The sequence below is a fragment of the Seriola dumerili genome, unplaced genomic scaffold (assembly GCF_002260705.1).
Source record: "Seriola dumerili isolate Sdu_G_001 unplaced genomic scaffold, Sdu_1.0 BDQW01000264.1, whole genome shotgun sequence".
NCBI lineage: Eukaryota > Metazoa > Chordata > Actinopteri > Carangiformes > Carangidae > Seriola > Seriola dumerili.
In genome coordinates this window covers 405124-422296 of record NW_019174519.1, presented here as the reverse complement: position 1 = coordinate 422296, position 17173 = coordinate 405124, and the positions used below count along the sequence as shown (strand labels likewise).

Sequence of the window (17173 nt, the reverse complement as noted above, 5' to 3'; positions counted from 1 at the left end):
TCCACAGTTTAGTCACAGAGATGCTGCTGTGCTTGCAGTGTGAAGAAACAATGGCTGCTACTGTAAAATAAAATGATAAAATACATAATAAAACCTAATGGTTAATGGTCACATCATGAAGCTACATGTCCCACATCCTGTTCATAATATAAAACAAGTTTTAGCACCAAGCGGTCTCAGTCCAGACACTGTGGGACATGAACCAGTCACAGCTGTTGTGGTCTGTGTACATTTGGTGGGCCTACATGAGTGGATTGTGTTAATTTAGGGATTATAAAGATAAGGAGCAGTATACAGTCCTGTGGAACTTTGAATGGGACTGATCTGGACTGCAGAGACTGGAGGAGACATGAGTGCAGTGAGTAAGGGGAAGTTTCCATAAATATACGTCTATTAAATACATCTGAACTTTTAAAAAAAAAAGTTCTACTTCCATTTATTTAAATTGGAAAATTTATAAACAAGTTCTTAAATAAAAGAAACAGATAAAATTTTCTCAAAAAAGAAGAACAAAAAAGAACTAATACTTACAAAGAATTTAAGTGGCAGACTTCAGACAAGTATTCTTGTCTTACAAATTAGAGAGACTCAAGGTATCATTCATGATCGATAAGAAACAACTGAAATGAGGGACTTGATTTAAGAAATTTTGCCTTATGAATATAAAATTTCCCTATTAAAATCAGGATGTTATTGCAATATTGCATAAATTGTTTTCCTTACATTCTAAAATTTTTTGTTCCTCAATGTTAATGACACATGTTTTTCATAACTTTCAAAGTCTTTTCAGAAAGTAAAACAATGAGCAGCAGTGGAAAAATTAGTTGTGTTTTCTTGTTCAGTCTCACACAAAGTGCATCAGTATTCATAAATGTTAAAATGTACATGTGTTGGATAATTGTTAGGTCATGTTTTCACATGTATCAGAATCTAAAAGGAACAAGCCATACTTTGCAAAACGTTTGAACTTGGTACGTTGCCTTGAAACCGTCTGACGAACACGTCGTCTCTATGTACGTCACCTGGTTAGGGTGAGGCAACAGCACCATCAAGTGGTGACAGCAGAAAACCGCAAGACAGATTGAATCATTTCATCAACAGAAATAAGAAAGAAGAGGACAGACAAGTTGAAGAAGCTCATTGACAGGAGAGAGGTAAAACTCACGACGAAGGATTAGTGCCACATTTAGGGAAAAAAAGAAATCTGGAATTTCGGGAATAAAGTCGTAATATTACACACTTGATATTTGTGTAGGGCCTGTGTAAAAGCTTAGGGTCGGCGTTGTTCAGTGCTCACACAGCTACATCATCATGGATAAAGCTCCTGAGTGTCAGCCTGAGGAACAATCACCATGACCATACTAAACAAAACCAAAGCACTTTCCCATGAGCAGTGAGGGGGTTTCTTTATTTTTTGGTTAATTGTATGACTTGTAAACAAGTAGGAACTTTTTATATTGTAACTTTTTTGCATTTTATTTTGTTATAATTTCATTTCATATATATATTGTCAATTGGATCGCTTTTACAAAGTAGTTTGAACAACTTTTTCAAAGTAGCTTTAGTAACCAAACTTTTCCCTAGTGTAGCTTTACTGTAGTTCGTCTTCCATTGTAGTCATTGGTAACTTGCAAAACTGTGCTTTCAAAGTAGCTCCCCCAACACTGCTTGTATAATCAGCTACACAGACTGAACACAACCACCCTGACAATATGCTTAAATCTGATATGAAGTCATTCACAAACTACAGTGAGAGCCATCAAATAATCAGACTAGCAATAGTAGTACATGAATGCCAATATAGTAAATGATGCACAACATGCATCAGCAGCAGCTTCTTCTCTGCTGCAGCTGATGTTTCATCATGTGACTTTGTTTTTTTAATAGACGGGGCAGTACAATGTGTAAAATTAAAGTACTTGAGTAAAAGTAAAATGGCTGATTTTTACAGACAGGAGAGTAAATGTAATTAGTCTCTTCCACCGCTGCTTGTTTTGTCCTTTTGATTTTTAGTTTTGTAAATCCTAATCTCTCTCTTTATATCAGATCTAATTTATTCTCAGTTTATGTTCTGTGCGCATCTCCATCATCTCAGTGAGGTTTTTTTCTTGCTTCAATAAATTGTTATAAATTCAAACTTTCCCTCCTGACATCTAATTTCACCTGCAAATAATCCCGAAGAAAAAACATGAGGAACCATGTGATCAGTGTTCCTCCTCACTGTCAGGAGTCCAGTTCAGATGGAGCAAAGTCACTGTTAGGTGCCTGATTTATTTAAAAAAAAACACAATTCAATCAAACGCAGTGTATCTAAAAACAACTGGAATCAGAAACTTCTAAAATATCCACCATTGTTTTTACTAAACTTGGTAAAGCCTCCAAGATGCACAGAGATAAAAACCCGCTGAGGACATGAGCTGCTCAGTGCACCCTCTGTTCGTCACACACCCTGACCACACAAGATGACGACAACACCACACCACACAGGTCTGAAACACTTTTTATTCTGGGTAAGTGTTAATGCTCTACATATCATTTTATGTTCTTGCCCTTCACACACTGACAGAGGACACGGTGAGCTGAGAGTTACAGAGAAGCACCTTAAAAGTTGATAGATTACAGTTAGTTCTGGACATTTTAGATTAGGGTAAAGTATCAGCAGCTCCACAGGTCGGACCGTCGGCAGAATGAGATCATCAGCAAAGAGAGCGCGAGTTTCAGAAGTAAACTGGAACCTAAACTTCAGGTGATACAATAAAGAGGATATGCTTAATAGCTTGCTGGCGCTTCCTGCGTCAGCCAGAGGGGGGCAGGTCAGGATGACCCGGTCATACTCTACTATCAGCAAGTCGTTTCTACTGTACAGCTTGTTAAAGGTAAGGTCCGACAAAAACCTCCAGCTCCAAATATCCAAACATCCCTTCATTACTGTGGATACATTGAGAAAACATTGTTAAGTATGTTCAGCAGATAGTGAGAGCTGCTCAGCTGCAGTCACACACAGCTCAGAGGAAGAAGCTGTGTGTGTGAAAAGTCGTTTAAAAACAGGTTTATTTCTTTTATTGAGATTTTTAGTGTTAAAACCATCCAGTTGACAGAGGGTTCCTCTTCTCTACTCTGTCCAGCTGAGCATCAGTGTGGGCCCGGATCAGGACAATGACACATGACAACAACTGAAAGCTGCCCATGAGCAAGGCATCAGATCCCCCAGTGAACTCACCTGGCAGTCAACCTTGAGTGAACCTTGAGAAATAAAAGCATGCACACCTGTGACTGAGGAGGGTCCATCTACCTTCAGACATGAAACCCTCCATGTAAAACTCATATCAGGTTGTTTCACTAACAAATGTCCATTCTTGGTAAAGGCAGGGGTCAGGCATTAACAGCCACCATGACATGCACCTCCTGATGAGTCTCAGTCCAGTGTTCCCTCTCTTTCTTTGAGCTCTGTGTTTGGTCTCCACCAGCTCCTCTGTAGCTGCTAAATGCTGCACTGTGTTCACAGCTTCTCTGACTGAGTCTGTCTCCTGGTGGACAGGTAGAGGACAGAGACTCGTTGCAGCTGAAAACAGCTGCTGGAGATGATCTTTATAAGAGCAGAGTTTAAATGTAAAGATGCTATGAGCAGCTGCTGAGATGATGACGACTTTCATCATCTGACTCACTGTTAGTATCAAGAACTGATTAAAGAGTGTTTAGTGATGCAGCTGATCACAGTCACTTTAATGCCATTGAATGCTGTGGAGCTAAAATGGATCATATAGCTTCTTAAAACAGATGATTTGTATCAAACACACATCTGTGTTTGTGCATCCTGGTTACACATCAGACTAGCTGTTTAGTAGCAGGAGGTCACTGTGTGAAGCTTCGTGCTGCTGAAAACCTCCCATCAGGTCACTTCTCCACACTGTGACTAGCAGGCTTCACCCTGCATCACCATCTGCATGTGTTGAGTATGGAGTTCAGGTGCTGAGCGATGAGTCACAGCTGAGCTGCTGCACTCTGAGATTTGAATGTCAGCATGAGAGGAGAGGCTAATGACAGTGGTGGGAAATAATCTAAATAAATAGCTGGGTGGTGTAAAGTCAGGTCGACACTTTCAGAACCAGGGTATAAGGGTTTGTAGAGTTTGTACTGGTGATATTTTGGTTGTTGTGCTGACCGGGGGGGGGGGGGGGGGGGGTCAACAGAGAGGCTTTCCTGTCCTGAACTAAATGCTAATTAAAATGCAATCACACACATGGAGGTTTTTTGCATTAATGATGAGTCATGGTCCAGGATGTAGAGGACAGGGTGTTAGCTCAATAAGTCCTCACAGACTCCTCTGACCTCTCAGTCCTGCAGACAGACAGGAAACAGCTTTTTATTGCACTACAAAGTTTAACATGACTACAACTGTGGTTAGTGTGTGACTCTGTGTCGTCTCTATGGTGACTGGCCTCTCACGACCAGCACGTTGCCTTCAACAGGAATGGAAACAAGCTGAATGATGGTTCATGACAACAGCAGCCCTGATCACATCCTCTCACAGAGCCGTCACACCTCCATCGTCCCTGTGATGACACACAGAGCTCGGTGGCTGTGAGCGCTGAGAGCAGAGTGAGCTGTGAGGATGAGGAGGGCTCGGTCAGACCTGTCCGTCAGTCCTGCAGGGGATTTTCAGCAGAGCCGCTCTGAGCTCCTCTCTGCTGCTTCTTCTTGTAGCTGGGCCAGCGACACACGGGGCAGCAGTGTCTGCCTGCGGCCAGCCACACCACGATGCACTGCTGGTGGAAGGCGTGGCCACAGGGCAGAGCCATCAGCAGCTCCTCGCTCACAAAGTTCTCCAGACACACCACACACTCTGAGCACTGCAGCACGCCGCAGGGCCACGCCGACCAATCACAGTGCACCCGGGCGGAGATGGCCTCAGGTGAGGGGTGGCCATCCTCCGATGCCATGTCAACTGATGGTGAGCTTCCGTTCCCATGACAACAGCAGAGGGATGATGCAACAGCAGCAGCAGCAGCAGCAGCAGCACACTGACAGGTTGGGTCCATGTTGCTGTGCACACTCAGCTGTGTGCTGCTGTCCTGACTGCACAGAGACCTCTGGCGCCTTCTGCTGCTGTGTGGAGATGAGCTGGGACCTGAACCCCTCTGGTCCCTGTTCTCTGTGTCTGTATGTGAACTCTCTGTTTCCTCAGGCAACTGTCCACCAGAGCCACCTCCCCTGCGCTGACTTACAGCTCTGAACCTCCAGGTTGGCAGAGCTTTAATGTAGTCCACGTTTACCAACGGGCGAAGCCAGAGATCAGGGAAAGCCAAACGCTCAAACAAGAGGTTGGGATCATCTTCCCAGTCCGACTGGTCTGACGGGACCTGCTGCAGCGATGCGATTGGGTGGAGCAGATAAGAAGTGTACCAGTCCCACAGACTGGCCAGCCACTCCAGGTTGGTGGTGCTGTCCTCTCGGCTCCTGACGCCACAGCGGCGTTTCTTCTCAAAGTAGTCGACCAGCAGGCCGTGGGCCAGGTAGGTGGACAGGAAGAGAGCAGGGTGGGATGAGTAGAAGGTCCAGTCCGCTCTCACCAGGCTGGCCAGGGTGGTGGTGTCAGCGTATCGAAGCAGCTTCAGACTGTAGCCGTACAGAGAGTCCAGATAGGGCAGCTGGAGCAGAGCCTGGAGGGAGGGGGGAGAGATCAGTGATCAATAATTACCACTCAGTCATAATAACGTTAGTCTATGGCTATATACACTCAGTGGCCATTTTATTAGGTACACATTTCTAAAACTAGGTTGCAATACCGTCTCCTTCCTGTCAGCTACAGCCAGTCAAAACACCAACAGTGTGAGATCTGATGTCTGGTCAGAATAACACCTAACCCTCTTCACCACGTCTGCAGGCTTTAATGCACTAACTTAATACCACACTGATGGCTGATTACATGCTTGCATGAATGAGCAGGTGTTCCTTATTAAGTGGCCAGGGCGTATATGAACTTCCAGGGGTGTGTCAGACTCTCCAAATGACTTCAGAGTGCTGGTTTTGTCTAAACCTTTGTAGACTCATTTAAGTCAATCGAGGCTGAGTGTATTTCGGCATTTCCTTTTCACTACATCCCTTTATTTTATCATTAACGTTCATGAGCAGCATCAATAGCATCTGTGAAGTATTGTTGAAGGCTTTGAAATACACTATAACACACTACAATGGAGTAGTGTCCATCCAAACATTTATTAACACTTAGTCACACGCTCTACAAAGATCCATATCATTTTAGTTGCAGACATTTATTCCAGTGGCCTTCAGTACTCAGTGATAGAGCAGCAGTTCATCTAGTGGACACCAAAAAAATATCATGTATATAATCCATAGGCCACAAATGGCTCATTATCTGGCGGTAAATAGTAAAACTACAATTCTGGAGCCAGGACTTCAGAATAAAAGCCTAATAAAATTGAATGTGTGATTTTGTGCTGTGGTTGCAGAGTGATCAAAAAATGCAGTTTAATGGGTTTCAATGGAGATTTTTGTCTGTGTGTAGCTATGTTGTGTTCAAAGGGTTTTACAGAAGTTGAGGTTGAAATTCAAAAAATTAAAACAATACACACCCTTGGCAAAATTGATGCTGTATGCACTGAAAAGAACAAAAATGTTCCTGAGGATGGGCAAATGTTAAAGCACATCTCTGGGACAGGGCCTTCAGACCGGAAAACAACCGGGCTGCTACAGGGGCAGTGAAGGCCACTAAGAGAAACAGCTGCCTGTTCAACACAAAAATAATCTGTTGTCAAGTGAGAGCCGTGTGGTGCAGATGATGTCCTACCAGAACAGGAAGCCAGGACACCAGCAGTATGGAGTTGTAGGTCCCCAGTGTTCGGATCAGAACTACAAATCGTTTCACTGTTGCTCCCTGTCCATGACAATGAACACATGAGTACATGTTAAAAATAAATTCAACAATTAACACAGAACTAACTGTGCGTCCCTCTGCAGCACAATGTACAATGTGTCAGGTAAATGAAGCTGTCAGATCCTTCACAGTAGTACCACAGTGTATCATCAGAACGTGCTTGTATAAATGTTAAAGCTGCTGAAGATGGAGCTAAATGTTAATACTGTGCATGCTGTTGGGTAGCTCATCTTATTTATAATCTGATTTGTTTGCATGCTCCCTGCAGCAACCCACACGAAATCTCCTCTGCAGGTGTGTGAGCAACACTTCACATGTATATAGCTGCACGAGCTCTCGTTTGTGTGGGAGTTACTGTTGCTCCCCATCACTGTAGTGGGCACAGCTGACACATCTACTGCAGCACACAGGAACACAGGGAGGAGGCGACGAATTTGAACTGAGGACCCACACAACTGCAAGGAGTGATGTCATCACATGCACTTAAAGAGCACACACACAGAAGCAGGGGAAAGAGAGTGAGCTGCTAGCCGCTGTGCAAAGTGGTAGTACAGATCTGTCACATTTCATCCTCAGGTTGGAGCTACTCTAAAAGTGTCAGAGCTTCTGTGTGAGAAGCTTCAATCAGCGATTGTGTGTTTTTAAACCTTATTTTGGGGCTGTGTTCACTCTTTCATCCATTGTAGCAGTGTAGCTGCTGTGTTTCTGGTTCAACAGCACAGTGCTAGACAGGTGACAGGTGTGTTTATTGTGTCTTTGCTCTGAGAGAAGTCACAGCAGGAAAAGAAGTGAAAATTAGCGAGTTCACCCGGGTGTTTATACTACTGCTGATCAGAGCCGACAAGTCATTTGACCCAGGTGCCCGATGTTAGCGGGTCTTTTGACCAGATGAAAAGTTAAACTTTAGTTAAAAACTTCAGGCCGTTCTCTGGTGTTTAGCAGTCACAGCCTGACTACTGCTCACATCACACTGCTCAGCCCAAGGGAGCTGAACAGTTCTGACTCTGTTTAATCAGGACACTTTAATGGACATGGATTAGACAGGTATCCCAGAATGCATTTCACACAAACCAGTGGTGAGGGTGGAGATTTTGAGCTAATAAGGTTTTCATCCTGCAGCTCTATCTGGGTCACTTTATTAAATGTGGATATTTTTTCACATGAAAAAACATTTCGATTTATAACTGTGATCAGTTTATTACTATGTCAGAGATGTGAGGATGCTCAGTCATCTCAATTCAACAGAAATCAATAAATATATCGAAATGAAAATGCAGTGAGTGTGGTCTATATTAAACTTTGTTTCTTTACACATTGACAACAGGTGTATCATCTGACCGCGTCTCTCCATCACTGAGAAAACCCTCTTTAGTTTAGATCAGTGAGAGCAGTGCGGTCAGGTCAAGGTGTGTTGAGCTCCTAATGTTCACGACTGAGAAAGACCTAGTTGCTGTAGAGGCAATGTACAGTACAAGTGCTGGTTCTACTTGTGTGTATATTATGGTTATATGATTATCTGTGTGTTTTGGAAACAGGTAGAAAAGGAATTGATTGGGTCAGGGCTGCTACAGACCAATGAGCCAATCATCAACAAGGAGCCTGGTGCAGTTAGCGTGACCACCACAGTTCAGCCACGGGTCGGTCAGCCTGTGAGCCAGCTGCAGAAAGCATACAGCCAGCTCAATACTCCCCTTTTCACATGAGTGTAATGGAAGAACAGGTGTGACCTGTGTAATGAAGAGGTCCATCCAGGCCAACAGGTTGATGAGAACCAGACTGAGGACAAACAGGTCATTGACCTCCGGCTGGACAGAACGCAGGAAGGTGTCCATGGCAGCCAGGGACAGGAACTCCCCCGTACTGCAGAAGACACAGAAATCAGTGTTGTCTGAATTAACAATAACGCTTTCATCATGTCCATGCTCAATCGTCACCTGTTGCCATAGCGATAGATGCCCTCAGGCATCTTGAGGATATAGGCGGGGCTCTGTGTCACGCCGATCTCTGTCAGGCTGCTGTGGTTGTCCCAGTGACGCACGTCCACAAAGATGAATTCGATCCTGCCCGTGAACTTGACAGACAGTGAGGAGAAGAAGGCGGGGGGCTGGGACAGGTGGGCGAACAAAAACATCTTGACCGGGTGGGCCGGGTCTGAGCGCCACTCCTCCACCAGCTGCTCAGACCGGCGCAGCGTTTTGATTCGATTAGCCACATGTGAGGTCATCCAGCGGAAGATGTGCTCGGTTTCGATGCGGCGGCCATTGTATTCCTTCAGCATGACTTTGCCCTTCGACGCTGACGTCTGAGGAACAGACATGATGAGCGTGGAGCGCTGCCAGCCGCGCTTGATACATGACCTAGTGACAGAACACAGAGTCAGCATCACACACTCATGATGGAGGCAGAGGAAACTGACAAGCGCTGAAGGTTCTCTACAGGGTTTCTGCACCAAATTAACTTCTCAGATATCTTAATCAATAATTCTTAGTAATATAATTACTCAAATCATGTGACCTGAACACAGGCAGGAGACCTCCTGACCCCTCAGGCTCCTGGGCCAGAGTCTCTGTGTGAAGTAACTGTTAATATTTCTTGTTTGAGTCCCATTATAAAACCACAAAGTAACAAAACATGGTTTCAATCTGTCCATGCCTGGACCAGGATTAGTTGCATGTATGAGTGGATCAGCTTAACAACTGTCTCCTGACAGGCAAGAAAAAAAATTCAGTGCTTCTTAAAGCTCCATATTTTCCTCTTCTTCTGTGTTTTATTTGAAGTGTTGATCCATAAGAAGATATATTTGTGGTTTTAAGAACCAAAAACCATCTCAATGTAGTTTTACATCTCCTCTCTCAGGCTTCTCTCTGGAGCTCTAGTAACAACAGCTCAGTGAGCCAATCAAAAGAGAGGCTTAGAGCCCCTTCTCTTCTGTTACTGTTTTCTGAGTGATCCAATAAAAATATAGATTTCAGGTAATCCTGCATGGTTCGATGGTTGCTCCAGGTGGGCAGGGCTTGAGAGCATTGACTGTTTTGTTGTGACATCACAAAGTTCCAGAAGTCCTAACAGCTGGTTTTAAGACTCAGTTTCTGAATATAGGCTGTGTGCATTTCTCTGTGGACTGAGTGCTTTGAGACTTTCACAGTATTAATATAGAACTTAGACTTGCTTTATAATGAAACAACACATGGACATCTACCTTTACCTACCCATACTATATGAACCTTTAAGATGTTTCAAGGCCTGCAGGTACCCTGTTTTTAACTTGTCCTTTTGGACCAGCAGCACACTGTCCTGTTTACTGCAGTGTTCACACACTGTTCAGTTCATCATCATGGTAGCAAAGTAGCTCTCACACACTGTTTATAGTTTGTCACTTAGGTCATCATCTATTTAAAACCCACAGTTAAACAGTGATATCACTTCCTTCTTCAGTCTGATGAGCATACCTTAAACAGTAGCTGGTGCTGTTTATGATACTTTTGTAAATAATTCACAGTCTATGTGGTCTAACTCTAACCCCTGTGAAGTCAGTAGGGTTTGTCTAAGCTACTCTAAGAAACGATGTACAACAACAAACCTTCACTCAGTTTCACCAGAACCTCGCAGGTTTCACTGATCAGTGGTGTCACCGATCTGATTTGACTCTGCGGTGTTTTTGTGTTTTATCATGACATTCTGTCCTCCTTATTCTCTACTGGCACTATTAGAAAGAGCATCACACGGACATAAAGGCTGAATAACTGTCTGACATCACTCCACATTCATAGGTAAGTAAGTTTCTTTTAACATCAGATGGCTAAAGTGAAACTGCAGTCAATTCCTCTCTGACAGGAAGCAGTACTCATTTATGGCCACACACCTGTGTGAGCTGCTGCTGCAGTGACAAAGCTGCCTAACTAGTGTCTACTGCTAACCTGCACGCAAGGTGTTCAGAACATCTGTAAGTTGTAGCATCTACTGATAGTCTGTATGTGAGGCATTTAGGAAACATCGGTCAACTATAGTCTCTACTGATAGTGTGCACGTGAGGCATTTAGGGAACATTGGTCAATTGTAGCATCTACTAATGTTATGCATGTGAGGCGTTTAAGGAACATTTGCAAATTGTAGCATCTACTGTTTATCTGCATGTGAGGCGTTTACGGAACATATGTAAATTGTACTGTCTACTATTAGTATGCATATGAGGCATTCAGGGAACATCTGTAAATTGTACCGTCTACTGATGGTATGCATGCAAGGAGTTTAGGGAACATCTGTAAACTGTAGTGTCTACTGATAGTCTGTATGCAAGGTGTTTAGGGAACATCTGTAAACTGTAGTGTCTACTGATAGTCTGTATGCTAGGTGTTTAGGGAACATCTGTAAACTGTAGTGTCTACTAATAGTCTGTATGCTAGGTGTTTAGGGAACATCTGTAAACTGTAGTGTCTGCTAATAGTCTGCATGCAAGGTGTTTAGGGAACATCTGTAAACTGTAGCTACAGAAAATAATGGGTTACACTCTGCCCCTCTAAACTGCACGAGTCTCTGCATGCACATTGATCACTCAGTGAACCACTCACCACAACAAAGAAATTCTCAGTCTGTGGGAAACAATGGACATGAATAAAAAGTGCAGATGCAGTTTGAAGAAGACCTGCTGCTCACCTGTAGTCATTAGAGCAGTTGAAGGTTCCAGTTCGGATCCCAAACTGAGACACTTTCTGCACCATCTTCCCCCAGTTGGACTGACTGAGAAGAGCATCCCGGTCCTGGGCAATGACCTGCAAGTGCACACAGGGACAGGACAGGGTCAGTCAGGTAATACACAACCAATGTGTCAGTGGACAAGAAACTCCTGCTGACAGTGTAGGTGAAGTCGTAACCTCCTTTCCTTAGTACTTTATATGTGCCTCATTTATGTATTTGTATGTGTGTGTGCTCCATGTAGAAACACACTCTTCAAACAGGTGATTGCCCCTGCCCCCCTGTCGTACGACTTAGTATCACCCCCACCGAATCTTCGGCCAGGAAAAAACCTGCATTTGTAACTGATGGGAGCGCAAACCTCCCTGACGGTTGATATACGCCACTGCCATCGTATTGTCCGTCCTCACTAAGAAATGATGACCCATGAATGAAGGAAGGAAATGTTTCAGGGAGAGAAATGCTGCCGAGAGCTCTAGAAAGTTTAAGTGAGATCGTTAGAGACCCTTGCTCCAGCAGCCTCTCACAGACCGGCCCTCATGTATACCGCCCCAGCCTGACAGACTTGCGTCTGTGGTGACTACTTTCCTGGACAGGACGGAGCCCATGGGCACGCCTCAGGTCAGGAAATATGGGGCTCTCCAGTGACGCAGCACCATAACACCCTCCGATGTGACCAACACTCTCCACGCGCCATGATGCATTGGATCCAGTCTGTGGGAAGCAACCCAACGCTGGAATTAGGCCGAGACGGATTACCAGGATGGCTGAAGCCATCAGACCAAATAGTCAAAGACATGATGTAAATTTAACAGATTTGCGTGGACGTAAGAGTGCGAGACACGCTCTGAAAGACTGTATTCACGCCGCCGAGAGGCGAGCTGTGTGCTTTCCCCTTGGCCTGGACCACACAGCGTTGAAGAAGGAGGCATAAGTCAGAGATGACCGTCACATGTCTCCGCTTGATACACTGTGAGGAGCGAGAGAACATTGAGTCCCCTGGCTGAAAGTGCTGTTGCCTTATAAGCCTTCTTGGTCAGGGCTGACTGAAACCGGTCCGACTTACAGGGCAGCGGAGGACTTTGGGATGACACTGACATCTTGAGTAGCAGCTCCGGGGAGACTGGAAGAAGTTGTCTCATCACGCTCTTAGCTGGGGGCAATATCTTCCCCTCATAATGGGATCTGGTGATCTCTGTTACGACAGCGGGCCAGGGGATGTCCAGCTTCTCCGCTGTGCATTTGCACACATCCAAGAGATCTGTGGGGAGAGGAGAAGTTGGCGTGCTTCTCTCTTCCCCATCCCCAGGAGCGACAAAGGGCCCAGTGATTTGCAGCTCCGGGTGTGATGAAGAAATCGTCCTCCCCTTTGTCCTTTGATATTAGGATATCTGAGGTCTCATCTTCATCTTTCCCAAAGTCCAGTTCTAGGACGTCTTCCTCATGAGAGGGACCCAGAGCTAGCTCGGACTGGGAACCCCAGCTGATGCTAGCCTCAGGTGCCTCTTGCACTGCGACTTCCTCCTCCTCTGCGGGCTCGACAGCGTGGTCGCCGGTTGGGAGATAGGGGTCATGGCATGGCGTGCTAACCGTTGGTAAAAAACACCGAATCCAATCTGGTGTGACTGGAGAAGAGCAAAGTTAGCTAGCGTCCGGCTACAGAGCTAGGTAAGTCTGTGGACAGTTAAACTAGCTAACCTTGATGCGAGATATGTTCCGGGTGAGAAGAGGTTTTTGAATGGCACTGTGTCTGCCGAACGTAGTATTTATGGTAGGTGGCACTACCGGGTGCAAACGGATACGTTCAGCAGCCAATCAGGATTGGCGTAGTGAGATAAGTGCTTCATAGGGTTGCAGTGAGGCTTGCTCCCATAGTGAGCCATCGAACAGAATATTATAAAGTATGAGCTGCCTGATCAACAAAGCGCAGAAGGCCTACATTTTGCACTTGTGATTGTTTAACACGGACACTCTCATTAGCATCTGAGCTTAATGAATCTGTGTATTTTACCAACCTTGACGTTGCGCACAAATAATTTTTCACATTCACACAAAATTCAACACTAGAAGGCTGAGGAAGACAAGACACAGCTGAGATCAGTAAAGTAGAGTCCAGTAGAGTCCGGTAGAGTTCAGTAGAGTGAGCATGCCCAGACTGGCTCTGATACTGATCCCCTGTATGAGCTCTGCTGCTCCACTCCCTGTGTGTTAGTAAATACAGTCTGTGATGTGTGTGTAATCAACGCTCACACCTGTGATGTACATGTACACCTGTATTAAAGAGGTTCTCCAGGGGTTCAGTGGAGCTCTTCCTTAAAGCCTCAGAGACACATTAACAGAACAGTCAAGACCAGGACAGGAAACAGAGACATCAGAGCAGGAGACATCGTGGCTCATCTATGATCAACAAGGTGAATGCAGAGACATAAAGAATGATAATAGGCGACCTGATTTCCCATTATCCTGCTCCCCCACATTCACTGTTATTCAGTGTGTTTACCTGAACCAGCCAGATCCCGTCTTTAGTGTCCTCCACTAACTCATAGAAGTGCATCTCTCCACTGAAGTGTGTGGTGCTGGAGTCTCCGGCCTCCGTTTGCTCCTTTTCCTTCTTGAGGGCAGAGTACAGCTCCCCTTGTGTCAGTTCTCCTGTGGAGGAGGAGGGGATTTATCTACTAAAACCCAGTCCTCAAGTTTAGTTACATTTTCTACCAAAACTGAAGTGTAATGCAAACATTTCCTCTTGGAAGTAAGTATAACATTTACCAGCCACACTGCACTTTACCTGACACTTTGTCTCCATGTTAGGGCTGTTGATTATGGCAAAAACCGTAATCAGGATTATTTAACACAATTACTCACTGACTTTGGAAACACCACGCATTTATTTAACTTTAAGAGAAAATGATTTAACAGTGGACTGTCTTGAACTTTAAATACAATTCAATAAAAGAAACAAATAAAAAAATTAATTTAAAAAATTAGACAAATAAATAAAATAATATATAATATCTAAATATATACAATCAAATATATTATATAAGAGTAATAAAAATAAATTAAATCAAATTAAATAAGATCAACTATGCTGTATCATTAGTGTACTTCCACAGCCAACTAAAAACTACTACATATAGCAGTAGGAAGTGGATGGGCGAATGGTTTTTGTAGGAGTGGTGAAATTTGTTGTGAAACAGAATGCAGCACAATAATCGTTTTATCTTGATTATCTTATTTTCAGAATTGTTAGAAGACAAAATCATAATCGAAAATAAAATTAGATTAATCGCCCAGCCCTACTCCATATATACAATCCTTCCAAGTTTTCATTTGAGCTCATGCAGCACACCTTACATTTACATTGACTCATTGGACAGATGCTTTTATCCAAAGTGACTTACAAGTGGTTATTTGACGTAACAATTAAATAAGCAGATGGGCTGCACAGATCTTTACCGTGGTCACTGAGACCATGGCTTCAGGTTCATGACTGACAGCTGGAACACAGCGAATGAAGACTATACCACCCACTGTGGTTATGTCAATTATATGTACATCATCAGTGTGACACTAACCCAGGACTCATCATTGTGATCTAAAAAGTGAAGCTGCAACTAAAACTTATTTTCATGATTGACTGATCTGACCTTTGTTTGCTTCATTAATCGTTTGGCCTGTAAAACATCAGAAAATGTTAAAACACGTCTGTGACAGGGTTAGGATTAACCCTAACCCAACATGATGTCATCACATCTTATTTGCTTACTATCAGACAGCGGTGTTTCCAAACATTTAGGCTCCTGTAATAAAGCAGTGCCTTCTATGTCACAGGTCATTAAGATCAATAATTTAACCTCTAAACCTGTCATTTGTCTCATCTGAAAACATACTGACATTAAAACTGTCTGTTTCTTCACAACAGAAGCAGAAACACAGTGTGTATTTGTTTTTTAAAGCGCCATATTTTCCTCTTCTTCTGTGTTTTATTTGAAGTGTTGATCCATAAGAAAATATATTTGCAGTTTTAAGAACTTAAAACCAGCTCAGTGTAGTTTTACATCTCCTCTCTCAGGCCTGGAGCTCTAGTAACAACAGGTCGGTGAGCCAATCAGTGGAGGGGACACTCTGAGACTCTCTTCCAATTGGCTGTTTTCTGAGTGATCCAATTAAAGTATAGCAGATTTTGGGGAAACACTCAAAAAACTAAATCCTGCAAGGTTGGATGGTAGCTCCAGGTGGGCGGGGCTTAGACCATGGCTAAGAGCAGTGACTGCTCTGTTGACATCACAAAGTTCCAGAAGTACTGACAGCTGGTTTTAAGGCTAAGTTTCTGAATACAGACTGTGTGCATTTCTCTGCAAACTTAGGGCTTTTGTACTTATTTACAATATACTAGTATACAATAAGGGACCTTTAACATAACCCATGATGCATTTCATGATCATCTTAGATTCATTCAAAGGAGGGTTGTGACCCCTAGGATGAATCACTGACATAAAACTGGAACTAGAGAATATTTAGTATTTTTGTTTTAAAATTCACAAAATCAATTAATCAATTATTGTTTATCTGGTAATTGACTAATTGATAAAATGCTTCAGCTACACAGTCCTGTTCTGGACGAGGAGTCCGGGGCCCTGACCGTTACCTGACTTCTCCACCAGCTCGCTGACGTCCTTCTTCTCGGCCAGTCCGGAGTACCCGAGCCCCCGACACTCCAGGATGGTCTTCAGCCTCTTGTAGCTGAGAGTGACCGGATCCACCAGCTGAGTAGCGAACACGCCGGTCTCGTACCAGACCACCGCCTCAAAGATCCGCGCCAGCATGAACAGGACCACGAAGTACAGCAGTAGGAAGAACAGTTTGAGCCACATCTTCCAGCTGGACCGAGCTGGACGGAGGTGGACTGAGCTGGAGCTGGGCTGAGCCGGGTCAGGAGAGGCTGTCAGTCTCTGTCTACTCTCCGAGTCCGTCAGACCCTCATGTTTGACCGGGCTGTGCTGCGGACGTTTCCTGACTGTCTACCTACGGTCTGTATACGGTCATGGATTCTGTTGACGGTGACAGCTAGTTCACTTAGCTTAGCATCGCAGGTAGGCCCGCTGCTGTACCGGCCACAACACAGGGGCCTCGTCCTGCTGAGCTCAAGTGTCAGCTGCACGCGCCGCAATTTCGCGCCGACGGTGAGCAGCAGGTGATGTCCAGGTGATGTCCAGGTCTTCTTCACACCGTCACAAAACAACAGGGATGACGATCTGACCTGCTGCGATCAGCTGCTGTACACAGAAGCGCTGACGTCACATCCGGCTCCACCTCGCACTTGTAAACAAGCTACAGAGTAAAAGTCACTTTAAAAAAAAAACTTTTTACTTTTTATTATTATTAATTTTCATCATCCTTTGTTGGAATTTTGATTTATTTGTATAAGTTGGTTAGCACTAGAGAAAAACAATTCTAAAAAACTTTTTTTTAATTCAGAAAAACAGGATTTTTTAAAGAAAACTTTTCTCAGTTTCATATAATTACCTCGGTAATAAATAAAAAACAGAACAGTAATTCTGTTTTTACTTTTATTTTCTTAAATAA

At 44.0% G+C, this 17173-nt stretch overlaps 1 protein-coding gene across 2 annotated transcripts; it reads right to left on the bottom strand.

Moving 5' to 3' along the window:
- Positions 1–4181: 4181 nt before the first annotated feature.
- On the bottom strand, positions 4182–16852 carry rnf103 (ring finger protein 103). 2 transcript variants are annotated; one of them, XM_022757124.1, is made up of 7 exons: positions 16236–16852; positions 14088–14236; positions 11549–11664; positions 8830–9252; positions 8623–8755; positions 6809–6895; positions 4182–5660 (listed from the first exon to the last, which is right to left on the bottom strand). In XM_022757124.1, the coding sequence occupies exons 1-7, from the start codon at positions 16459–16461 to the stop codon at positions 4641–4643; spliced, it is 2154 nt and encodes a 717-aa protein (XP_022612845.1). In that variant the 5' UTR covers positions 16462–16852; the 3' UTR covers positions 4182–4640. The 2 variants fall into 2 exon arrangements, with proteins under 2 accessions (XP_022612845.1, XP_022612847.1); XM_022757126.1 differs by lacking the exons at positions 14088–14236; positions 16236–16852 and adding an exon at positions 13859–13910.
- Between the last annotated feature and the right edge of the window lie 321 nt (positions 16853–17173).